At 42.6% G+C, this 26,206-nt stretch overlaps 1 protein-coding gene and 1 long non-coding RNA gene across 2 annotated transcripts; one reads left to right on the plus strand and one right to left on the minus strand.

The window, feature by feature from the left end:
* The first annotated feature begins 218 nt into the window (after positions 1 to 218).
* SSR1 (signal sequence receptor subunit 1) lies at positions 219 to 22,513 on the plus strand. Its single transcript, XM_004281054.4, has 8 exons — positions 219 to 468; positions 3,179 to 3,291; positions 6,467 to 6,554; positions 7,855 to 8,117; positions 10,040 to 10,116; positions 10,879 to 10,957; positions 13,216 to 13,309; positions 19,336 to 22,513. Exons 1-8 carry the CDS (start codon positions 390 to 392, stop codon positions 19,401 to 19,403), a joined length of 861 nt encoding a protein of 286 aa, XP_004281102.1. The 5' UTR covers positions 219 to 389; the 3' UTR covers positions 19,404 to 22,513.
* Positions 20,202 to 24,687, minus strand: LOC105748594 (uncharacterized). The gene is made up of 3 exons (XR_007479569.1): positions 23,557 to 24,687; positions 23,276 to 23,439; positions 20,202 to 22,271 (listed from the first exon to the last, which is right to left on the minus strand). It is a non-coding gene; the product is annotated as an uncharacterized LOC105748594 (long non-coding RNA).
* Positions 24,688 to 26,206: the final 1,519 nt, after the last annotated feature.

Raw genomic sequence — 26,206 nt, forward strand, 5'->3', positions numbered from 1 at the left:
CTTTATTGCGCCGGTCATCCGGCGGATCGTCATTCAAATAAAGTAACCACTAACGACGCTAATTAATTGGAAGGGAGGGGCGGAGGGCGGGGCGAGCGGCAAACCGCAGGTCACCAGCACGCGACTGTGACTTAGGCGGACTCTCGCGGGAATCTCAGAGGCCCTAGCAACCGGCCACGTGACTCCCGGGGCCGCCTAGCTTCCCCAGGCTCCGAGCCCAGCAGCCACGTTGGCGGCGTTTCTCTGCCAGGGAGGGGGAGTGGCGAAGGCCGTGCGTGGTACGTGCCCCACTCCTCCCCGCCCGAAGCCCGGATGAGGAATAACGCCATTACCGCCGGAGCCGCCGAGAGTCGTTGCGGACGGGGACTGGACGCCGGAGCGGCCGCGCCATGAAGCCCTTCTCCCGCCTGCTGCTGCTTCTCCTGCTGGTGTTACCCGCCACTCTTTTGCTCCGAGGCCGCCCTGGAGGTGAGGCGAGGGGAGTGGGTGGCGGGGCTCGGGCGGGTGGGTGGGAGACGCCGCGACCGCAGGTTTGAAGCTGGAGGCGGCGGCGGCTCCGGCTCCTGGGTCCGGCGTCCGCCTCGCCGGCCTCTCTCCGCGGACCCCGACCCCCGGCTCGCAGGGCGGCCCCCAGCGCGCCAGAGCCTGCCTGGCCCCCGCCTCTTGAACTCGAGCGCTGGACGCTGCCGGCGAGCTTGCTCGGGGGCGGCGGGCGGCTTGCGGCTCGGGCTTGCGCCTGCAGCCGCGGCCTCGGCCGGAGCGAGGAACGAGGGCCGGCGGACAGGCTGTGCCCGAGCGCGCTGCGGCCCCTGGCGCTCCAGCGGCCGCCGCTCCACCCCGTCCCCGCCCCTCGGCGCTGGGCTGACGTGTCTTTAGCGTCCGCGCCAGGAGTTCTCCATTCATTTGCTGAAAGCCTTGTTTTCTGCTAGCCTGAACTCTGGGCCGTGCTGCTGGTCCTCTCCCCGATTATCAGCACATCCCTCTGTGGTCCCAGGTGTGTTGATTTCCCCAGAACTCACCCGCCTGTCTAGCCTTGCTCCCAGGCGGGCTGAAGAATCCCTGGGCATGTCCGGTACTTGAGCCCTCCTTTTGCTCTCCTTTTTTTGTAATTATTTTTCCCGTTTTGTTTTGTGGAAGCATCGCATTGTCCTGAAAAAAATGTAGTCTCCTTTGAACTGTACGTGGTTTTTTTTTTTTTTTTTTTTTGCGGTACGCGGGCCTCTCACCGCTGTGGCCTCTCCCGTCGCGGAGCACAGGCTCCGGACGCGCAGGCTCAGCGGCCATGGCTCACGGGCCCAGCCGCTCCGCGGCATGTGGGATCTTCCCGGACCGGGGCACGAACCCGCGTCCCCTGCATTGGCAGGCGGACTCTCAACCACTGCGCCACCAGGGAAGCCCGAGCTGTACGTGTTTTATCTAGGTTTATTCCAACAGTTAACCTGGTGTGAGAATAGATAGCAGGACGTCAGAAATGTGGAAATTTGGCTTCTTAACCCTGGTTCTATCGTGAACTTCCATTTTCTCCTCTGTGGAAGTCAGTCTGACTATATGATCGCTAGAGTTCCTTTTATTCTGTAACTTTAAGCAAGCTGTGTGGCAAAATGAACGATAGTGACAGGTATCCACGAGTTCTTTTGCAAAGAAAAGTGAACTGACTGGCTTCTGTTTAACGGATAGAAAACCAAGTGGGAGAATTAACCAAAACCGTTAATTCATTTGCAGGTTTAAATAGGAATGCTTTTCCTTTAGGAGTTGCTTGCTGGTCGATGTTTTCATTTTAAGAAAATTTGGTAATCGTACTTGTCTAGAATCTAAAGTATATTTTTTCAGGCTTTCTTTTCTTAAGAAACATCAGTATCTAACTGGGTATCTTTGAACACTTTTTGTGCAGAATGGCCTGTCTTTCAAAAGATGTTTTCTCTTAATTTTTCCAATGTAAAAGTGTAAGTTTTTTTTTAGGCACAAAATTGTTACTGGTTAGCATTAAAACATTGTTTTATAAATGTAGGGTGAAAGCCATTGTATATATTGAGAAGTCTTGAAATTTAACTGAGTACAACTTTATTATGTCAGTTGTAGGTGTTCTTACCGGTTTTACAAAATGATTTGTAAATTATAAATGCACTGTTTAGTCTGTTCAGCCAGCAGCTGAAGCTGATTTTCAGTTCATAAAGTGTGGTTCAGTGTTCTTTAATATTTGGCATAAGTCTTAACGGGCAGTAAGAACTCAAGGAAGTGGGAAAGACTTAAAATGCAGTCCCCTTAGTATATACTGTTTCTCCTGAGTATTACAGTATGTGCACGTGCTTCCTTTCCCATGTTTTTTTTCCCTCTACTTAATTGCCACATCATCATTCTTTCTGAGAAATGTTGGAAGAGTCACTAGAACTTTGAAATTTCTTTTGAGGGTCTTGCCTGAAATAGATTTAATGTGACATGTACTTTTGCCTATAAAATTATGATGTATAGTTTCTTGGCGTTATAGTTATGCTTACTTTCACTATGATGTTAAGTGTAGGGGAAATAAAAAGTATCTTAAAACATGTTTGAAATTGTATGCAAAAATAAATGCATGCTTTCTCAGCTCTCAAACTTGAAATTACCAATATAGTTTTTAGTAAACCAAATGTGTTTTATGAGAGCTAGTTTTCACTATGGATGTCATACAGATATTTGTTCCTTGGAATTACATGCTATCGAGTACTAAGAGTTTTGAGCTGTAGTCAACCCTAATAACAGGATTTCTTGCCTAGATATTTAGATTGCTCTTTTCCTTTAGACCTGGATTTTTTTGGTTTGTTTTATGTGGTTAATGATAGATTAAATTCTGGAGTTTCTTATTTTTAAAACAAACTTACTTTCTTTAATGTGCTTAACAGAGTTGCTTGACTTTCTTTATTTGGGCTTTAAGGCATCTTTAGTTTTAGCAGTTCATTTTTCCAGTTGCTTTTTAAAATTAAACAGCATTTCCCACTAAAATTAACGTGCAGTTGGTAAGACGAGCAGTAAGATAAAATCACATGAATATTCTTAGACACGTTGTAATTTGGCATCACTCGAGTGAGCTGGGAGATTGAGTTATTCCGAGGGAAAATTTTCGTTGCCTATGTACCTGAGATTTAGAAACATTGGTATTCCAGGGTAAAGGTTAACTGCTTGTTCTTTATTTTATTGTTAGCCTCATTGGCAGCAGCTCAAGATCTTACAGAAGATGAAGAAACGGTGGAAGATTCTGTAATTGAAGATGAAGATGATGAAGCAGAAGTGGAAGAAGATGAACCCACAGATTTGGTTAGTGCCGTATTTGAGTTAATACATATATATAGTGTATCTATATCTATATGTATTTAGCCCTTATATAGACAAATTTGGTATTAAAATTCTTGCTTTTAGAGCTTTATTACTGGGATCAAAGTGGATTGAATTTGGGAGAATGGGGCCAGTCATTGAGGATGATCCGTAAGTATTTTCTGGCGCAAGGAGGGAGACGTGAAACAAAGAACAGTTCAAGGTGATATGAACGTGAGTCTGTGAGGGTAGCATTATAGTAGGACCACTGGACCATTTGTTGTTGGGTTTGGGGTACAGACTACTTTGCTTTCTGGTCTTGGGCAACTTATCTTTCTGGGTCAGTTTCCTCTTTCTTCTTTTTTTCCTTCACTCAATAAGCAAGTATTTATTGAATTCCTACTGTGTGCCAGGCACTGTTTTAGATTTCCCTGGTGAACAAACCAGAGATTCTCTCTGCTCTCATGGAGTTTATGTTCTTGGGACAGTGTGTATGCATTTTGGTGGCAGGGGGTGAGGAGTGGACAATAAACAATATATAAAGTATGTTCTGTGAAGATTCCGCTTAGAAGGGGGGCTTGGAGAAGATCTCTTAGAAGCTAACGCTGAGACTTTTACTATAAAATTACAGTATGACAGTAAGAATACTGGGCTAGAATCAAGATCATTGTGGCATGCTTCTAGCTAATTTTATTTTCTCTCTTAGACTACTGTAATTTATCCTACATAGAATTGGTTTTTAACCACTTTTAAACTCCAAAATCAGTTCTCTGTGAAATCTTAACAACAATATTGTCTTTGATATCAGAAGGTGAAGGCCATCAAGTGTGGACTCTGTCGGATTTTCTACATTCTACTTCTGAATATATTATTCACTCATCTTTTCTACATCTCTCCTTTAACAGTGAGTTGTCTTTACTCTCTTCTAAGGCCGGCCCTACCACCACCACCTTCTCCCCATCTGGTCTTGTGAGGTCTTGTTTATTATCCTCTTTCTTTCTGTAACTTTAAGCCTTGATCCTTCTCGGTGACTTAATTCTGTTAAGCTGCAGATGTGCTCACATCCTCCACTTTGTGTTCCTCCACCTGAAGTTGCTACACGTTTTCTTTTCTTTTTACCAGCACAGTTCTTGAAAGAGGAAATTATACCACTTTCTCTTCTGCTCATTTCACATTTGTTCTCTAACAGTGCTTGGTCTGGTCCCATGTATCTAGTAAAACTGTTCTTGCTAACTCACCAGTGACCTAACTGCCAAATTCCTGGCCTGGAATTTCCTGGAATTTCGATTCCTCCCCTGTTTGACCTCTTTAGCATTTCCTGAGTACCCCTTCCTTAAGTCCCCTCGTTGACCTCTGTGGCACCCCCATTGGTTCTCTCTGTTCAGCTGCTGCTGCCTGGTCTCTACTACCTTCTCTCCCCCGCTCACTCCCTTAATGTTGATGACACCTGTGGTTTTAACAACCACCGCCTTACATTGATGACTTCCAGATCTCGTTTCTAGCCGCCTACCTTACCGAGCTCCATTCCTCTGTTTCCAGCTCTTTGTGGGATAGCACATCTGGATGTTCCATAAGTACCTCAAATTTTATCTGTCCAAAATGGAATTCAGCATTTACCATGCATCTTACTTCCATAAATTAATTCTGTTTTGATAAGGCTCCGGTGCTTCAAGCTTTTTGTTGCTTTCATTTCTTTTTATGACACAACCTGTTAATCAAATCTTAGGGATGGTTTCTCAAGTGTATCCTTTTCTCCTTATTTGACAGCTTATGGTTCCTACCTTCCTGTTTCTGGTCTCTTTTCCTGTTTGTGGGTCTCTTTTCCCAAAAGCAGAAATTCACTAAGTCTTTGTAAATGAAGGTATCATTAAAGATACTTAAAATATAACTTATAATACAATTGAACGAATTGTACAACAGTCACTGAAGAAGTGTTTTGAGTGCCTTAAGCATATGAGGTGGGTGTGGAGAATTTTTAAAATGTAAGACAGGCTTTGCTCTTGAGAGGTCTGTATTGGGAGAGAGAGTATTTACATAAATGAAAAGTTAAATGCCAGTAAACAGTGGTGCCCTTAAGCATCTCGATTTACTAAGGGCCTGGACATTTCAAATACATGAGTATCTGTAATTCTCATTGATGCCTGGAGAAATGCTGCACTGGGGTTTAAAATTTTTAGTTAAAATTTGTTGACATTTTTAAACAATTTTTTTTTTTTTTTTTTTTTGCGGTATGTGGGCATCTCACTACTGTGGCCTCTCCCGTTGCGGAGCACAGGCTCCAGACGCGCAGGCTCAGCGGCCATGGCTCACGGGCCCAGCTGCTCCGCGGCATGTGGGATCTTCCTGGACCAGGGCACGAACCCGTGTCCCCTGCATCGGCAGGCGGACTCTCAACCACTGCGCCACCAGGGAAGCCCATGGGGCAATTCTTAATTGGGATGGAAAGACCAATAACCAGGCCCTAGCCCTAGCACGGCTCGGCAGAATGTGGATGCGGGACAGAGCCAGCTCTGCCCCGCCCCGTGTTGTCCCTGGCTGCTTTCGTGCTGGCCCCGCAGTTGCATAGTTGCAGCAGGGACCTGTGGTCCCGAAAGCGGAAGACACTTGCTACCTGCGTCCTCAGGCCAGCGCCTCCTTTGGAGTCTCCTTCCCTTCGCCCTTTGTCGGGGAGGGGTGGCATGAAAAGTGTATATGAGACTTCTTCTTTTCCCTGAAGGTAGTATTCCTGGCATTTGAACTAAGGGGAAAAGTAAGTACTACCCATTTTAACCAGAAACTAAATGTCCCTTTGAAAAATACTGTTTTTAAACTTCTTTCAAACTTTACAGAAAACTTACCACAGTCTAGAACCTCGCAGTTCAAAGTGTTATCTAAGTACCAGCTTCATGGGCATTTCCTGGCATGGGCATTTCAGATACATACAGAATCTCAGGCTTCACCCTATACCTGAGTCACAGCTGCAGAGTCCCCAGGGGATCAGCATGCACATTACTCTTTGAGATGCACTGCTCTTGAAGTTTTATTTTCACTGATGAGTTACAATGAAATTCATTCCACTAGTAATCCCAACACAGCCTTGGAGAAGCAATGTATATATTGTTCCAAATCTAGTGAAGTCATTATTCTTAAATGATGTTGTTTTTCTTCCATAGTAATCTGCTTTTAACATTTTTCTTAGGCTGAAGATAAAGAGGAAGAAGATGTATCTGGTGAACCTGAAGCTTCACCAAGTGCAGATACAACCATCCTGTTTGTGAAAGGAGAAGGTGAGAGGGGAATGTTGGTTGTAATTCAAATACAGGAATTTTATAAATGGCTAGCTCAGTTTTGGGGGAAGCATTAATAATGATTAAGGTCTTTATTTTACAAGTATAGCGTAGACACATTTTGGGGGAAAATCCCACTTACATGTATGAATACCCATATCTGTAAGGTAGCATTTCTGGCATTTAAACTAAGGGGAAAAAATAAATACTATCTATTTTAACTAGAAATCAAATGGCCCTTTGAAAGATAACTGTTTTTAAAGTTTTTTAAATTGCCACAGTAAAATAACATTCATATTTTGAGTGTAAACATTAGTGAAATATTATATCTTTACAGTTAGGCCTTGATTAGAGCCTGTGTTGCATTAGAAGAAAATTAACTAATGGCTTATATTTATTGAGAACTATGTGGCAGGCACTGTTTTCAATATTTTGCATGTATTATTCAATCCTAGTAGGAACTCTAAGAGGAGAGTTATTGTTGTTGAACTGAGGTTTAGAGAGGTTACGACTTGAACAGGGTTACTCAGTTAGTAAACAGATTCTGAAGACAGGATTCAGACCCAGATGTGTCTGACCCCAGAACCTGTACTTACTGGATGAAGCAGCTCTGTAGACCACAGGATAATTATCGAAGACTTATTATTTGAGGTTATTCATTCTCTAGGTCTTCTCAAGCTTTCTGTTTTATTCCCACATACATTCTGGCTCTGTGCCTACAGAAAGTATGATTTGAGAGGTTTTTGTTGTTGTTGGTTTTTCCCATTTATTTTTGTAGCTGCCTCCTTGGGTCACGTTTGTTTGCATTTTGACTAACTGCAAATAAGGATTGCCTGATTGATTTTTTCTTTGTTATGTTTTAATAGATATTACAGTTTTCAGGTGACCCTCTTAGACTTTACCTTTCTGTCATTTTTCTCTCCGTTATCTGCACAGATTGCAGATACTGAGTTGGAGGTGAAGGTGGCTTCACCAAGACATGTAGCCCCACTGCAAGATAATCTTACTCCTGAAAGTATACAACTCCTTCTTAGACATACAACTCGGAAGTGATCTGGTCTGAAATTGAGGTGCTCAGTTCAACTCTTAAGTTGGAATGCTGCCATGGGGACAAGGGTTTCAGCTTACACACGAACTCCAAGTTGCTAGTTAGTGGATGGCTGGAGTGCTCTACTGAAAAGGGTTCTGAAACCAAATCCATACATAGCAGGAAAGGGTGCCAGAATCCGTTTGTAATGTCTGCTTATTTTGTACCCTGTGAATGTTTTCTAATCTTCCTGTCTCTTTTTTTGTTTCTTAGATTTTCCAGCAAATAACATTGTGAAGTTCCTGGTAGGCTTTACCAACAAGGGCACAGAAGATTTTGTCGTTGAATCTCTAGATGCCTCGTTCCGTTATCCTCAGGACTACCAGTTTTACATCCAGAATTTCACGGCTCTTCCTCTGAACACTGTAGTGCCGCCCCAGAGACAGGCAACTTTTGAGTACTCCTTCATTCCCGCAGAGCCCATGGGTGGCCGGCCCTTTGGTCTAGTCATCAATCTGAACTACAAAGATTTGAACGTAAGGCCCTCTAAACCTTCTTCTTCTTTTTTTTTTTTAAGTTAAGAATGGATGAGGACAGTTGACATTGTTTAATGAATATTCTTATATTTATTCATTCAGGTGCCTATTTTGTGGTTGAAAATAGGCAGCAGGGAGGCAAAGATAAATTGTACACCTCTGTCTCCAAGTCTATAATCCAGTGGGGCAGATGGTTGTAGACAGACAACATCACAGCATAAGTGATACATACTAGAGACAAGTAAGTGCAGGGGTAGGAAAGTGAAAGTGACTCCAGCTGGATCTTAAAAGGAAAAGGAACAGTGAGCCGCACAGTGGGATCTGCTACTTCTTCAGATGTTAATATATATTAAGTAATTTTTGTACCTCCTTTTGTTGCTTGCATTTTGCCCATTTTACTGCTTCTGTTGGTAAGTTTTAAGGACTTTCTGTGACTATTTTTATGTCATTTTATACACTCATAGAGAAAATGTAACCAAATTATTTTTAGGATGTTAGTAAGGTTTATGGTTTATGAGAACCAAATAGCCTTAATATAAGCTCTGCTGTCTTTCTTAGGATATTTTACTATCTTTCTATAGGATACATATATCCAGTGAATGAATGAGAGAAGCCCACTAGAATTTTACTGCTGGGAGTTGACCTCTAGATGCCAACTATCACGTCCTCCTTCAGATAGCAAGCACATGTAAACCATTCCCTGTTGAAAAAGTTTTCTGAGAAGGAAATTTCATCCTCTCTTGGAAGCTTATTCAACCTTTTCATCACCCCAGTATCAACATATTTACATCTGAGTTAAATTTCTCATGCTGCAGTTAAGTTTTCCTTTTGTGTCTTTTTTTAAAACTACTTAGTGGAAAGTGGGAAAGAGTTTTCATCTTTTTTCTATTTTTGGGGGGTGGGGTGCGTACTGCACTGCTTGCGGGATCTCAGTTCCCCGACCAGGGGTTGAACCCAGGCCCCTGCAGTGAGAGCGCCGAGTCCTATAACCACTGGACCGCCAGGGAAGTCCCCATCCTTATTTTCAGAACAATGTATTAAGCCTCCTCAACTTTATAGTTTAGTAGCTTGAAGGATTGTGTATTTCATCAAGTTTTCAAGCAGAATTAAACTTAATCCAACAAGCATGTATGTAGCTTCAGTTCCATTTTGAATGTTTGTTTCATCTTGGAATTGTCACTAGAGGAATGCTAATTGAAAGATCTTGGAATAAGACTTAAATCGTCATAGTTCAGCAATAAGTGGTGACAGTTTTGAAAAAGTACTACCTCGATGCTTCACACAAAACACAACACAGCTGTGTGTTGTCCCAGTGATTGTCATGTATTTGAAAACTGAAATTGTGTTGAGCTGACAGAATTATTTGGAGACCACCACAGAAAGAGATTTTGATACTGAAAGTCATTAACCCATTTAATATAAACTGATTTCCAATCCATTGCCAATTTAGAACATGAATTTGACTTTTGTTCAAGTCTAGTTCTTAAAATGATGTTCTCTGGAGCTCCTGTGTGCATGTTCATGGTCTTCCTTTCTCGTTTGGAGGATTACCTACAACAGAAGCCAGGGCTTCTAGCTGAAGAGTGTTCTGTGGGCTCTGTTTCTTTCTGCAAGTTATCCTGTTTTTACTTTACTTCCCTGGTTTCTCACACCTCTCATCCCCGTCAAAGAAAGTGGGGACAACTTTAGCAAAGTTGGAGGCCTTTTTTATTTTTGAGGAGAAAGTAACGTCATAATGTTGAGTCCCTGACATTGAATTGGTGCACTTACGTACGACTCTGTTGAGTCTTACCGACGTTCTAAGTGATGAGAAAGCGGTATGGTATCGGTAGGGTATCTGTAGCGTAACAGTTTTAAGAAATCTTGTACGCTTTCATTCTTTCAACACATTTCCGATTTTTGTGATTTATTTTTTTTAACAGGGCAATGTTTTCCAAGATGCTGTCTTCAATCAAACAGTTACAGTTATTGAGAGAGAAGATGGGCTAGATGGAGAAACGTAAGTGAAAGTCGCAGTGTGTAGGTCTTGGTCTCAGAAGGTAGGGCTGGGAGGCTTGCTTCCGTCACTGTAGTTTTTAATGGTGAAAGATTAGGTGTAGATTGGGTGGAATCCTGACTACTTAAATTCATACTTTAGATGATTCTTACAACTATTAATACCAAGTTAGGAAAGATAGTTAAAACTAACAAAAAATTGTTTTAGAAAGTTTGCGTTTTGTTCTTCCCGTCTTTAAATTGTTTTCCACCCCGTCCTCTTAAGTTGGTCATCAGCCTCATCTAAGTTGCATGGCTCCAAAATTACTATTGAAAACATAAACCATAAGATTTTATCTTGAAAAATGTGTCCTTTGCGAATGATGAATCATTTTTCACTATATACTTAAATAATTCACTAAAAGTAACTTTCAATAAAATTGTGCAAAGTCTAATATTTGAGGAAGACAGCACCTAATGCAGCTGTTTAACTGAGCTTTGACTATAACAAATTATGAAGTAATTCATTGTAGATCATATGCCTTTTTTGGGGGGTGGGGACTGACTGTTGTTAAAGGTAAATTTATAAAACTGTACCTGGATCTACATTGAATTTAAAATATTTTGTTCCTTTTCCCCACAAATTATTTGGAAAAATTATATTTTGTTAGAATTATTGTTGTAATTAACTCATACCTCTTAGGAGTTTAAGCACAATTATAGTTTTAATTAGCTGTGGTATTTTTTATGAACTAAAGCCAGTTTATATTTTCTCTTTTTATATCAGAATCTTTATGTATATGTTCCTTGCTGGTCTTGGGCTTTTGGTGGTGGTTGGCCTTCATCAACTCCTAGAATCTAGAAAGGTAAATATCGATAAACAGCTCTTATAGCCTTACTTCAAAAATGGTTACAGTACTGAGTACAGTCTAGTTATTTGTGGCTTCTTGCTCTCACTGTGGGTTTGTAGTACCTTTTTTTTTTTTTTTGGTGGTACATGGGCCTCTCACTGTTGTGGCCTCTCCCGTTGCGGAGCACAGGCTCCGGACGCGCAGGCTCAGCGGCCATGGCTCACGGGCCCAGCAGCTCTGCGGCATGTGGGATCTTCCCGGACTGGGGCACGAACTGTGTCCCCTGCATCAGCAGGCGGACTCTCAACCACTGCGCCACCAGGGGAGCCCTGTTGCACCTTTTTAAAATAAAGCCTGAATGAAGTGAGAGTAGCACGGACATATATACGCTACCGAGCGCAGGGTGTTTGGCTGGTGGGGGGCATCAGCATAGCCCAGGGAGATGGGCTCCGTGCTTTGCGATGACCTGGAGGGTGGGGGGCCCGGGGGGTCGGGGCTGTGTGGGCATGTGGCTGATTCGCTTTGTTGTGCAGCAGAAACTAGCACGCTATTGTGAAGCGGTTGCACTCCAGTGAAGATGTATTTTTAAAAAATAATAACAACAATAAAAAGAAAAGCCTGTTCCCTGGTGGCGCAGTGGATGAGAGTCCGCCTGCCGATGCAGGGGACGCGGGTTCGTGCCCTGGTCCGGGAAGATCCCACATGCCGCAGAGCGGCTGGGCCCGTGAGCCATGGCCGCCGAGCCTGCGCGTCCGGAGCCTGTGCTCCGCAACGGGAGAGGCCACAACAGTGAGAGGCCCGCGTACCGCAAAAAATAAGTAAATAAAAGCCTGAAGAGGAGACCTTGGGTGTCTGATTTGGATTTGTTTAGACTCTTCTGCCACGTGCACTTGGTGTCCTTTGTCTGCATTCTCCAGGATGATACCTACCTTCTCACTGTTACGTAACTCTATAGTCTAGATTTTTTATTCCTAAAACTCAGACATTAAATTTTATTCTTCTGTTTATCATACTCTTTCATGGATATGTATTTTATCTATAAGTAATGCAGCTTTTATGTATTTGCTTTAATACTCTTGACTATAGGGCTGACTTCTGATTAGCAATTAAATGAGTCTTCATTTGAAAAAGAATGAATGAATTTGGCTGTATTTAAGTCAGAATTCTGTTTCGTGTTAGAGTTGTAGAGTGGCAACATTGAAGCACCTGGTGTAATCATGGTTTCCTGTCTCTGAACATGGTAGCTAATCCTGCCACTGTATCCTCATGTCCCTCTTCTCCCCTACCCTGCCAAAAAAAAACCAACCCCCAAACAAAATAATCCATACTATTCCTTACAGTAGATAACGTGATTTGTGTCCAATACACTGATGTGAACTAGACCCTAAACAATTGCTGGACATTTTGGTTAATCTTTATTTATTAAGCAGTAAGTCAGGCAATCAAATCTATGTAAAATTAGCAGTAAATGTTATTAATAAATCCTTACTTTTTAAAAGAAAAATAGTGCTTGAATGTTAATTTTCATAACTTTCTTTACCTTGTTTTCATAATAATCAGCATTTTTGCTATAAGTTTATGTATTAGGTATAAGCCAGTTTTTCAGTTATCTCTGTGTATTCAGAGTCCAATTTTTGGACTGTAAAATTAATATTCTGTTTCTTATGTAAATAATTAGGTGGGTTTTTTTGTTCTGTTTTGTTTTTTTAAAGAATAGGACCAGTGGAATTGAATCACCTTCTTACTTTCTAGCATTTTGGCTGCAAATACTCAAGGAACAAAGTTTGAGGTTGTTAGCTTAAATGGGATTGTGTGTTTCTGTTTTGTTTTATTTATGCCAGCTGTTTAAGTGTATTTAGCTAATAATGCAGGGATCTGCCTGCATGCAACATTTCAGTAATTATCCCAACTTTTGTTTAATGTGGAAATAAGTTTATTCTTTAAGATTTGATTCCCCAAATGAAAATCATTGTAAAAGTAGAAGTTCTTACTTGGTCTACCAATTGTATAGTAACATATGAAGCTTTATAGCAGAGGAAAAGGCCGTTAGAGACTGAAAATAAGTAATTGTGCAGATTTATTCCTTATTCTTTATAATTGGTGTAGACATGATTTTCCTGTCTCGTTAAAAAAATATTTGAGGAATATGTTTTAGGACTAAAAGAGAACATGTTTATTAATATATTTAAGTGGGTAGCTTGATGGGCGGTTTTAATATTACAGTAAATAATATAATGGAACTCCTTTACAATAATGTTTCTATGTTCTCTTAGCGCAAGAGACCCATACAGAAGGTAGAGACGGGTACCTCGAGTCAGAGTGATGTTGACATGAGCTGGATTCCTCAGGAAACTTTGAATCAGATCAGTAAGTACGCTTACAGGCTCGCCTGGGAAACTTTTCTCTTAAATGGAAATTAAGTATCTTAGATTTGGCAAAAAATGCTTGGTCAACACTCATCTTTTCATGGCTTGTACGAATCTAATATGATGAGCAATGAATGCATCACATTTTTATTCTGTGCACTGTATTTATGCTTTAATTTAGAAATGCTTCCACATGTGCAGTTTGTATACAAATGTGTGAACTCTCTATATTCCTAACCTTTTTCCTGTCTCTCTTCTTTCCTGTTGCTTCAGTGCAGAGTAGGAGAGGTGAGGCAATTCATCTTTTAATGGTGTTTGTTGTGGTGTTGGGACCTGTTGTTTGTGAATACTTTACAGTAAGTTTATTGAATAAGGGAACGGTTTTCTATCACCATATTTATTAGAAAAACTGCCACCTGCCCACTCTTTTTTTTTTTTTTTTTTTTAAGTCTTCCATCTTCCCTTCGGCGCCTCGCCTCCGCCTGCCCACTCTTTTTGAAAGAATAACCTACAGTACTGCCTGATAGTTTACCTAACGTATATTTCAGTTTTTATTATATATGCAGTTGGTTAAATATTAATCTTTATAGAAGGATATAGATTTTTTTCTCCAGTTGTAATTGGACTTTTTAAAAACATTTACCATAAAAGCAGTATGGCTTCATTGCTTTTTTTTTTTAAACAACTTTAAAAAATTTTATTTATTTATTTATTTATTTTTGGCTGCGTTGGGTCTTCGTTGCTGCACGTGGGCTTTCTCTAGTTGCAGTGAGCGGGGGCTACTCTTCATTGTGGTGCTTGGGCTTCTCATTGCAGTGGCTTCTCTTGTTGTGGAGCACGGGCTCTAGGCGCACAGGCTTCAGTAGTTGTGGCACACGGGCTCAGTAGTTGTGCCCCAGGGGCTTACTTGCTCTGCGGCCTGTGGGATCTTCCTGGACCAGGGCTCAAACCCGTGTCCCCTGCATTGGCAGGTGCATTCTTAACCACTGCGCCACCAAGAGGTCCTGTCCTTTTTTTGGGGCGGTGAGGGGAAGAAAAAAAGTTCAGAGATAACCTCCTGGCTCCACGAGTCCTATTTTCCATAAATAATTGGTACTTACGTGTTAGTCTAAGTGTTTTCTATACGTGTACCAGCTCATATGTCTATTGTGTCTGTGTGTGTTTACACAGATGGCATCATGTGACACACAGTTCTACAACCTGAGTTCTTGTGCCTTGGATGTCTTTTTTTGATAATTATATATTTACCTTATTCTTTTTAATAACTACATAGTATTCTTTTACAATTCTTTTTTTTTTTTTTTTTTTTTTTTTTTTTTGGTACACGGGCCTCTCACTGCTGTGGCCTCTCCCGTTGTGGAGCACAGGCTCCGGACGCGCAGGCTCAGCAGCCATGGCTCACGGGCCCAGCCGCTCTGCGGCATGTGGGATCTTCCCGGACCGGGGCACGAACCCGTGTCCCCTGCATCGGCAGGCGGACTCTCAACCACTGCGCCACCAGGGAAGCCCTACAATTCTTTTATATAAATGTGTCAGAATTAAGCCTACTCTATATTGAAGGATGTTTGTTATTTCCAGTTTTTTGCTCTTAAGATTAATACTCTAATGAATATTCTTAATATATAAAATTACGGGCTAATTTAAAAAATTAAGATGTAATTGAGATATAACATTAGTTTTGCATGCACAACATAATGATTTGATACTTGTATAAAATGTGAAACGATTACCACATCATCTAGCCAACAGCACCCCACACAGTTACAAATTTTATTTTTCTTGTGATGAGAACTCTTAAGATCTGTTCTCTTAGCAACTTTCAGATATACAGTACAGTGTTGTTAACTGTAATCACCATGTTGTATATTAAATACTTGTGACTTATAACGAGAAGTTATAAGTATTGACCCCCTACTCCTATTTTGCCCACTCTCCTACCCGGGATAATTTTTTTAAAATTTATTTATTTATTTTTGGCTGCGTTGGGTCTTTGTTGCTGTGTGCGGGCTTTCTCTAGTTGTGGCGAGCGGGTGCTACTCTTCATTGCGGTGCGCGGGCTTCTCATTGCGGTGGCTTCTCTTGTTGGGGAGCACAGGCTCTAGGCACATGGGCTTCAGTAGTCGTGGCTCGTGGGCTCTAGAGTGCAGGCTCAGTAGTTGTGGCGCACGGGCTTAGCTGCTCCGTGGCATGTGGGATCTTCCTGGAACAGGGCTGGAAACCGTGTCCCCTGCACTGGCAGGCGGATTCTTAACCACTGCGCCACCAGGGAAGTCCCTAGGATAATTTCTTAAAAGTAGAATAGCTAGGTCTAAGATTATGCACATTGTAATTTTTATGGAAAGTGTTCCATTTCCTTCCCGAAAGGTGGTGCCAACTTACATTCTCAGTAATGTGTAATATTGCCCGTTTCTCCTCCCCTCTTACTAATCATTCTCACGTGTTAAGTATAATAAAATGTTTTAATCTGCCAGCATGTTACAAAATGGTATCTCATTTACAGTTAGGAATGAGGTTTGGCTTCTCTATGCATATTTGTTGGCTACTTATTGTTTCTTTTCCTGTGAATTCGCTGTTCAAGTTCTTTCCAGGTTTATAAATTGACTTGTCTTTCTATGTTGAAATGCAAGTGCAGTCTGGCAGGTGCTTTAGTAAGAGCATAGGAGGGGCCTTCTCCAGGTAGGAGAGTAGGGAGATCATTCACAGAAGGGGTTGACATTGGCCGATTCTTGAGTTCTGTGAGGGGGAGTCTTTTTTATGTGCTCTGCTACAGCCTTCTGACTTTCCTTCTAGCCAAATGGCAGCCATCGGATACTTTAAAGCAGAGAAATAACAAATTCATGTTTTTTTAAAAAAATTATGTGATAGTCTCATGGAGGCTGGCTAACAGGTGGGAGCTAGTGGACCCAGGGATACCAGCCAGGTGATTTCAGCCAAGCATATGAGGAACCGTTAGGGCCTAAGCTAAGGCAGAAGTGAATGGGAATAAAAGGGAAGAGAAGGATATTTCAGAAGTGGAGCTGGTTGGGCTTTCAGTGGCATTTTGGTAGTTGCAGGAAGGGAGGAGTCAGGGTGCTCTGAGTTTGGGCAGCTGGATGGAAGATGGTCCCATTAACAGCAGGGACTCTAGGAGGAGGAGTGTCTGTGCACAAGGAGAGAGGGGTGTGCGCTGGATGTGCTGGGTGCGAGGAGCCCGTGCAACCCCAGTGAGTGTGTGGAAGCGTGTTCGGAGCACAGGCGGGCCAGGATGCGGAGACACTGGCACAGAGCCTAGGCGACAGCTGAGGGTCTCTGCAAGGACAGGCTTCCCACACCAACCGGCATTCCGTGTGGCGGGAAATGGAATTGGGCCGAAGTGTAGACCATGGCCTCTACAGTGCAGCAGGATTGCTTGTGTAGACTGGGAGATTGGTTTCATAGTATCTTTCTCCCTGACCTGTTATTCATGAACTTAAAAGCTGAGAATTATTACACTTACAGAGCAAAATTCCAATCATGTATAACTGTACTTTTATTCAGTAAGTATTACCTACAGTGTCATAGCTAGGTTCTGAGTGGTATGTTAAAAAGAAGCTAAGAATATATGTATTACTGTTTTTCAGAGTTTACATTTCTGCTTGAGGAAAATAAAGCACATATGTGAAATAATATGTGATTATGTGCTAGAATGAATAATGTGGACAACTTAAAAGTTAGGAAAGGGGGATCGTATTTAGAGTCAAAGGAGGTCTTGTTGAAGGAGAGAATATCACGTGTGTCGGGTGATGAGTCTCGTTCGGAGTGTAAAGGAAGAAGGGTGGTTGGAAACAATTTGAGCCCATTACTAAGAAGTTTTTTCTTGTATGTTTTGCATTTCAGAGTAGGGTGCTTCAACTTCCCTGAGGTCTTTTAACTGTAAGTGACAGGTTAGCTGATTTTAATAGAAAAATTATAGGATCTTCGCTAAATGCTGTTTCATATGTGTACATAGGGAAACCTTCATCAGAAGCTGTAACTATGAAGTCTTCTGTGTAATGTGACTTTAACTCAGGGATCTGTTAGAAAACTGACATGTATCTCATTAAGTAAAAAGAAGTCCATCTGAAAGTTATTTATATAATATTTCCCCACAGGTGAGGTAGGAAATTAGATTATGCAGTCCGAGAAAGTGGAAAGGGACCAGTTTAACTTTCTGCTAACATCTTGCCTTTCTCTTTTCTAATATGAAAAAAGTTGCAGTGAGTTACCATTTTACTACAATTTAGTCTTTTTTTAAATGGGCAGGGAGGCATTTTCGGATCCGCCCCATTTATTCAATATGAGACATCATGTTTAAGGTTTTCTGTTGTTTTTTTTAAAAGTTTTTTAGGGTTTTGGGGGGGTCAGAAGGAGGTGGTTTCCTTTGATGACTGAGAGCCCCATTATACACATTTCGTTGTTCTTTGCTGAAATGAAATGCCACTTTCTAGGCTGTTGAGGCATTGGAGCCATTTTCCCCAAAGCTGGATGACTCCAGGCTGCTCTCTGTCTGTCTCGTTTGTCTGCTGCTTAACTCTGATGAGCTAGACATGTGGGAGGGGAAGGTTTTAGACTCACTGTTAAGGTAAGTTGGATCGGCTGTCTTCCTGATGGAGTGAAATTCATGTGTGTTGGACGAACAGGCTTTGCAGGTTCTCCGAGGCTCTTTTTTGTGTATTCCTGTATTTAAAACCCTGCTGCAGGGGGTTGACATTGTTGGGAGTCAGTAATGACCATTTCACATCCATAGTAACAGCTGTGTCCACACAGGTGGCTGTTAGATTGTGAAGCATTTTTTGAAAAAAAAAAAAAAAGATTATTCAGCTGCTGCTTGTATTTAAAAATTATTTAGGAGTAGAAGACGCAGTAATTCGTAGGCGAACCTTTCTGAAAATTTGATGAAAGTTGTAGGCTTTCTTTGTCAGAACAGTGCTTCTTTGCTCAGCTTTAGGCACTGGAGCCCCCAAAACACATCATTACCAACCTACTTAATAAAGCGCTGAGGCCAGCTCTCACGTGATAGTTCAGTCATTAATTCTTAAGCAGTTTTTAAAAAAGAATTTTTAGCTTCTAAATATTCTTTGTAAACATTTACTGTATATTTTAAGCTGGAAAAATAATTGTAATGTGTAACTTATTCCGCAAGGAACTTATATTCCTAATAGGTTACGTGCTCCTAATATGAAAAAGACAATGGTCAGAGAGAAGACAGTCTTTCACTTTTTTTTAAAGAAACTTCTAGATGACTCCTTACTGGATAGAAGTGGAAGAAACTCACCACCAGTTTATTTTTTGCTTAATAGACCACACTAAGACTCTAACATAAGAGAAAAAAGTAAAAAGATACTGCTTCCATGTGTAGGATGCTTTTAATGTTGATGTACTGTATAATTTCTTTTAACCTGCTGCTCATTTCAGGTAAATTTATGAAATTACCAAAAATTATGCAAACTACGTGGCACTGCCTTTATAAATATTAAGTCTTTAATTTAATTTGTAACCAATATAAAATTTTTATGCTATTTGTAAAGAGTTTACTTATGCATGTATCACGTATAAACATGCTGAGCTGTAGAATTCAGGAAGATTTTGTATGGTAGCTTCAACATCACAGTGATCAAGATTAGATCTTTTCCCACCCTAACTGCAAAAAGATTTAATTGACATATAATGAATGACACATTAGTTCCAGGTATACAACATAATGATAGATAACATTGGAAAGTGGTCACCACGGTAAGTCATCATCTGTCACCATACAGAGTTACCAAAAATATTTGTATGTGTGTGTGATGAGAACTTTTAAGATTTACTTAGCAGCTTACAAGTATGTAGAGTTTCATTTTGAGTTACCTCTTGAAGGATTATTTTAAAAGGTTAGTGAAAAAACCTATGCTAGGTAAGAGGCATTTATTATTAGATGGTCTTCTTGCATGTGTGTCGTTTTCTTAATGGTAAAGTTGAAGGAAAATGCTTTTGAATTGAACACATACATGACAGCCAGGCAAATCAGAACTTTCTCTTTTCTTCCAGATAAAGCTTCACCCAGAAGGCTGCCCCGGAAACGGGCACAGAAGAGATCGGTGGGATCTGATGAGTAAATGTTCTTTGTGCAACAATTCGGTCTTTACTTAACCCGCCTAATGTTTTTCGGCCTGATGGGAATTAGTGCAGAGAAGCCATATCACCACAGAAGGCAACTACTACTTACGTGTGGACTGAGCAATCAGAGTCTGTGGCGGTAACATTGCTGAAAATGCACTGCATTTATTTTTCTAAAGTAACAAATTTGGTTTTTTTAAAACCATTAAAATCTGTGTGAGTGTGTGTGTATGTATGTGAGCAGTTGGTCTTACCAGAATCATTGTTGAACTATCTGAAGCATGCCTTTAGAATACTATCATGCTATTGTCTCTTCCTTTTGGACATTTTCTGGCATTTTCCCCCAAAACTCAGCATTTGCCCGGTATGACTGCAGACGTCCTGCCCTGGACTGTTTCTAAAGAAAACAATGTTTCTCCTTTAGAAAAGCGCAAGTCCCGCTTGATGGCGCAAATCTGCATGCTGTCGCTGTTCTACAGCTAGTGTTCTAAAGGCGCGAGCCGGCCAGCTGCTTTTTAGCCGTAGAACTGTTTTGGTATTTTGCTGCTGTTTACTGTAATGCGCACCTTCCGAAACCTTCCCAAATAAGGTCAAGGAATTTGGGGATCTCTAGCACCAAAATTGTGAAACATGAAAATTCTGGTTTTGATATATAAAACCAACTTCACTCTCTTTTTTTGTAAGAAAAAAGGTAACATGTGGAAACTGAGTTGTCCACTGTTCTATTTCTGACCCAAGAGATAAAGCTCTGGGATTTTTAGACCACTCTGTTTGTTTTTTTAAGAGAGCATTTTTCTCATCTTGCTTTAGAAGAGTTGCCTTGGTCTACAGACTAAGCAAACTTCCAACTAATCCTAAACCTGTTAAAGAGTTGGATAACTTTTAATGGTTAACAGTTGTTAACCGATTGTTTTTTATCTAATCTTTGGGGTATTTTGGTTGTTGATTTTTTTTTCAGGTTAATCTGAAGAACTCCAAAATTTTAAGCACTTAAGATATCAGAACCAAAATGAATTGGGCTTCATAAAATCCCTCTTAGTTGCCCTTGCCCTAGGTAGTAAATTAAGTTTGGCGTTACTGTCAGGCTGGATAAGCAGCAGAAACAGTACGCACACATCCAAGGCTTTGCCCTATGTCTTCAAGTCATATTCTCCCACGTACATTTTGTAAGGGAATGGTAATGAAATTTTAGTAGCTGTGTAATTCCTGATCTGTCTTCATTATAATGAACTGATCCCTCTTTGCTATAATCCCCACCTGCACCCACTCCCACACAAACAACAATGAAGCAACACAAGTGAAAAACCTTCCAAGTTGCGTAAGCCCTCATCTGAGCCAAAGACAATGACGACAAAAACAAGTTACTGTAGTGCTTTCCTGGTGGCACAGTGGAGTCCGCCTGCTGATGCAGGGGACACAGGTTTGTGCCCCGGTCCGGGAGGATCCCACATGCCGCGGAGCGGCTGGGCCCGTGAGCCATGGCCGCTGAGCCTGCGCGTCCGGAGCCTGCGCTCCGCAGCAGGAGAGGCCACACCAGTGAGAGGCCCGTGTACCGCAAAAAAAAAAAAAAAAATCACTGTAAAGCTGTTAACCGCTTTGCAAGTAGGGCTAAGGTGTCAAATTAACTATATTGGCAATGCTAAGCTAAAGCAGCTTTCTATACCTGTAATATAAAGTGTTTTGAGTTTTTAATTGGGCTGTATGATCAGTAGTTTATTTTGGAAAGCTCTGTGAGCTCTAAGAAACTGCATGGTTTTTATTTGATGTAATATAGGAGACCCTCCACCTTCTCAAGGAATATTGATATATTTCAAAACATTTTTGTGAATGTCCAAATTTGTGAAATTACTAGGACATAATGAAGTAAGGTGTAATCAAAAAATTTAAATGACCTCTGCAGAGCATTTTATCGAATTCCTGGTGATACTTAGGCAATGGGAAAGCCACGCTGAGTTACAAGTGCCAGGCCTTCTGACTCCTGAGTAATCTGCCTTATCTGTACTAGACCTTCCATATCTGAGGTTCCAATTAGCGCATGGAAATTATCTGTCATGTTTTATTTTTTAGCACAGATTGGGAACACTAAATTCTTGAGTCCTCAGATGCCAGGGGTCTCTGTAGTGTCAGTGTTTAACAGAAACTAACTCCATAATGAATGGAATTCAATTCCACACATGGTTTGTTCAAGCACACTTACTTAATAAGTAGCCTGTTTTTTAAATGTCTTTTTTAAATGTAAATATTTGAAGTTTTTATTTGTTTTGATATATTAATTTGCTACACCAACTATGGTTTCAGAATTCATCTTCTGAACAACTTGGTTCCAGAGTCTGTAAAATGAGCTGAGAATCTTGTGTATTAAACCTGTCACTGGGGCGTGTGAGAATAATGTGTTCATAAAGCGTGGATCTCACCTTGGCTGTGCAGCTGCATCATTCATTCCATGGTCTTACGTAGTAAGTGACTTGTAAGACTGTTCCTGCCCCCTTGAAGAGGGAAATGGTACCTCCAAGGTAGAAGCCTGAGGAAAACAGAAATCAGAAGGAAAGGATCATTGACTTGACTCTAGTGAAGTTTTTCATTTTAAATAAGCTTCAGAAAATAGTGACTTTGATAGGAGGAAAAGGCAAATTTAGATCTTAAAAAAAAAAAAATTTAAAAAGCCACTGACCTGAAGGTGTATTTGCAGTTCATGAGCCTGCAAGTGTGTTTTGGCTCTGTTGGGAAGAAGCAGACGGTGGTGATGTGATGTTGAAGCCTCTCCTTAATGACTGGTGCTATTTTGGAGGTACAGGAGTACACAAATGTAACAGTATGTGAGGCCCTTATATAGCAGTCATCTTTTGTGGTACAATGATATCCATACCCTTGGGATGAAGGAAAATTTTTTTGGCTAGAGCATTTAAATAACGTAATTTGTTTTTTAACCAATGAACTTGGCAGTACACATCATTTCTGCAAGATTTTGATAAATTACACCGTTGCATTTGAAGACATTTCCAGACACACTTGAAGTAATTTACCACAGTTTTGGATGGCATCATTTATAAGCTGTAAAATGAATAAATTTGCTCTAATTTTATTAAATAAAATCTTACTTTTCTTTGAACTAGTATCTCCAGCTTAGTGAAGAGCAACCTGACACATACACAAGACCCTGGTGATTCAAGTGAACGGAGTGTAGGTTCTGTTGTCAGGCTCATCTGTGTTTGTAAGACCATCATCCTTAGAAGAGAAAAGGAGGGAAGAACAAAACTTGGGGACTGAACATCTAAATAATTTCTTCAGGACTCTTACTCCTTTTTCATGTCCACAAAAGGCTGGACTTATATAGTAGTTAATTACATAATCTGAAGTTTTAGAGTTTTTTTTCTTTGAGATTTTGGAATCATAAAGGAATATGATCAGGGTTTGGGTACCATTTAGCTGCTTTTTTTATTTTTTTTAAGGCAGTAGGAAAGGAACTCATTTATTAAACATCAGCCCTGTACTGTGTTCCATTGGGCCTTTCCATTTATCATCTCATAAACCTTCACAACAACCCACTGAAAGAAGGTGATACTGTTCATTTTATACACGTGGGAAAACCCGAAACCTCTGAGTTTAAGAAGCTTGTGTGAGGTTTCGTACTGACTGGATTCAGACCCGTCTTACTCTGGATCTTAAACATTCTCTTCCCTGCACCAGGTTTAAGATGGAGACTTTATAAAACCAGGCATTCGGGCAGCTTAAACAAATACTTGGTTTTCTAGAATCCAGCAACTAGCAAGTTCAAATAACCTCATAGTTATTTCAAAATCATGGTTAAAAACATTTTCTTCCAGGTGGCTTTTCTAGTTTTGATTGAATTTTCAAGGACTGAAAGACTCACCTTCGTGTTAGAGGTGAGAGTGATGAGCTCCCTGTTCTTGGGCTACACACACACAGGGGGATGGAGCTGGGAAGCGGGTTAGGTATCTGTCGAGTCTTCCTGTTCAGACAGCGGTTTCCCTCAGTAGGGCACAGTGGAGCATTGAAAAGGAAACTTAGCATCACCTGGAGAACACAGGAAGGACAGCCCTTATTTAAAGTTCAGAAATCACAGCCAGAGATGATTTGTCTGGGCCCTTCTTGATCCCCTGCTGCCCCTCACGTAGGCTTCTGTTATGGTACCTGTGAACGATTGATCACCTCATCCCGTCTCGTTGGCCTGTCTGCTGGGCCGTGATCTTTGTCTTGCTGGCCTTTTGTCCCCGGCTTCTAGTTCACAGCCCTCACGTGGAAACCTAACACAAGGGTTTGAAGAAGACAAGAAAACGTGGGCCAGTGTTTACTGGCCGTCTTCCAGAGGACTGGACTCCTGATAACCCAGTATCTACTGTTGGCAGTTCTGTGAGGTTGAACAGAGAGAGCTGGGGTCGTGTGTGGTGTGCTGGCCTGGGGATCAGGACGGAGTCGGCCCCGGCCAGGAACCAGTGGTGACGGTGAGAAGGCAGCTCATCTCTGGTGTCTCGGTGTGTTTTTTACATTGAGAAATACCTGGAAGTCCCAGTTTGATTCGTACCTTTGCCTAATACAACGTTAAGTGATTTTTCTCCTTAAATCTTTTTCTCCTTAAATCTTTTTACTTAGCAAAAAGAAATAGGACTGAGGTGTCGAATGGGCTCGTGTCGGTCTGCTTGGGTTCAAATCCCAGCTCCCTCTTCTGAGTTGGAGGCACTGGGCTTCAGCCTGGGGTGCCTGGCCCCCGGGGTTACCAGGTGCCGAGGACACGGCCTGGCACGTGGGTGAGCGCTGCCACAAACGCCGTGTCGCAGGAGCGGCCTGTGAAGCGTGCGCAAGGCAGGTGCAGGTAGTGCCTTTTGGGCTTCGTTGTGGAGTGACGGTTAAACTCGACCGCATAGAAAAGTGAAACAGTATTCGTTTTCAATGAAAGAGTAAACGCCTTAAGATGGACATGTAAGGGGGCCAGCTCTAATAACGGGTCTACTAATGAACCAGCGTTACGGGGCTGCCCGGGCCGTTAGAGCCTGCACACGCAGCTCCCCGAACACCTGGGGAGGCTGCACACGTTCCAGTGATGCCATCGCCCGCCGTTCAAAAAACATTTATGAAACGCCTCTCAGAATTTCTTACAGCCGCAGACTGAGCCACCCCAAGATAATCGGCCTTGACGTGTTTTCAGAAACCCATTGGTCCGATCATGCATCCGAATCCCATTTGTCAGACAGGTGCTCCAGCTCTAAAAGCACATTACGGAGGAGCGTGAGGACGTGCTAGCGGGGAGCGGCGCTCAGGGAGCAGATGCGCTCAGGGCGCCGCGCTTCCGCTTCCGCACGCCTTCTTGTTCATCCGCCCAGCGCGCCGGCTCCGGCTCGGATCCTGCAGATGGGCTGCGCCGCGGGGGACGCACAAGGTACCTTACTGGCTTCTGGTCGCGCCTCGTAGGATTTGCTTGGTAGTTCCTCTCTGAGGTAGGTTCCTTCGGTGGAAGTCAGGGTACCTATCAAGCGTACGGGAACGCCCGGCCGCCGGCTCCAGTCTCCCGAGTACGCGCCGCCATCGCCCGCGGGGCGGGGTCCTCGGCGCCCCGGAGAGCGGGCAGCAGGCCTGCGGCCCCTGCGGCGCCGGGCACTTGAGTGTCAGAGTTGCAGTACTTTCCGGTCTTGCGTGACTTTCTCATCCTGTTCACGACCGAGTGACCGTCTCACAGTTAAAGCACCGCTACGTTTTAAAAATGTGCCCCTGGGAGGGGTGGCCTCTGTCCCCACGGAGTGGAAGCTTGACCCTGAGCAGCTGAGGCTGCCGTCCTGAAGCTGCAGGGCGCACGGTGGCGCGAGGGTGGCTCCAGTGGGGGACCTGCCTTCCTCGCATTCCTCCCGGACAGCACACCTGGTGGCGCCTGAAGACTCTCCTTTCAGGGACCAGCGGCGAGAGGCTGTGGCCGCCCCGCCGTGTCTGTGCCTCGAGGGCTTTCCCGCGCCCGCTGCCCGGGGCGCCTCCGTTCCTGGCACCAAGTCCCGTCTGCAGCTCCTCGGAAGACTCCCGGCCTGGCCTCCGTCCCCTCGTCCCGGCTTCTGTCCTCCCGTGCCCCTGGGCGGAGACCTTTCCGTCCAGCGTCCGGCGTCCTCTTGCCCCTCTGGCTGTTCCGGTTCCAGTCCTCCTGGGCTTCGGGCTTCCCCTTCACTGGGCCTTCAGTCTTCTGCTTTTCAACCCAGCTTCTGCCCCAAAGGCCTCTCCTGGGATCTCCGTTCCCTCCTCGCCAGCCTGTGCATGTCCGCTCCCCGGCCTTGACCTGTGCGTCTAGCTCCTGGACGCCGGCCCTTGGATTCCCCCTGCCCTTCTAACTGCCCGTGATTCACTTTCACTTAAATGTTTTACTGTAACCCCAAACCGACAAGGCACAGATACGTTTATTTCCTCCATGAATCTCTCAGTCTGACTTCTTGTCCTTCTTCGGTAACATGACTCCTGTTTATCCAACATTAAATCTTCAAGAGGCCCACCAGGTACATTGATTTGCCCTTAAGTATTTAATACATTCTTACTAATTCACCTCTGCTATGAATTAAATTAGATTTCAGTTCTCTCCATTTCAAAATCTTAACAACTTAAGAACTTTAAAGAAGTCCGAATCTATTCAGTATAGACAAAAATACCGCTGGTTCAAAAGACTCCCTTCTTTTTACATTTCCTACTGCACTGCAAGAGGTCTTGGGTGTTTGCTATTTTAATTCTAGCGGGCAGTGTATTTTAGTCAGGCTGTTTATGACAAAACGTTCTTCTGCAGTGTGGGTTTTATCTGGTGACTGTGAGAAAGTTA

The sequence above is a fragment of the Orcinus orca genome, chromosome 10 (assembly GCF_937001465.1).
Source record: "Orcinus orca chromosome 10, mOrcOrc1.1, whole genome shotgun sequence".
Classification (NCBI taxonomy): Eukaryota; Metazoa; Chordata; class Mammalia; order Artiodactyla; family Delphinidae; genus Orcinus; species Orcinus orca.

Excerpts from the sequence above, each read along its gene's own strand:
- SSR1 (XM_004281054.4), top strand. The coding sequence starts at position 390 with ATGAAGCCCTTCTCCCGCCTGCTGCTGCTTCTCCTGCTGGTGTTACCC. Across the intron at positions 8,118-10,039 it reads TGAACTACAAAGATTTGAAC|GGCAATGTTTTCCAAGATGC; the intron begins GTAAGGCCCTCT and ends TTTTTTTAACAG. Across the intron at positions 10,117-10,878 it reads GATGGGCTAGATGGAGAAAC|AATCTTTATGTATATGTTCC; the intron begins GTAAGTGAAAGT and ends TTTTTATATCAG.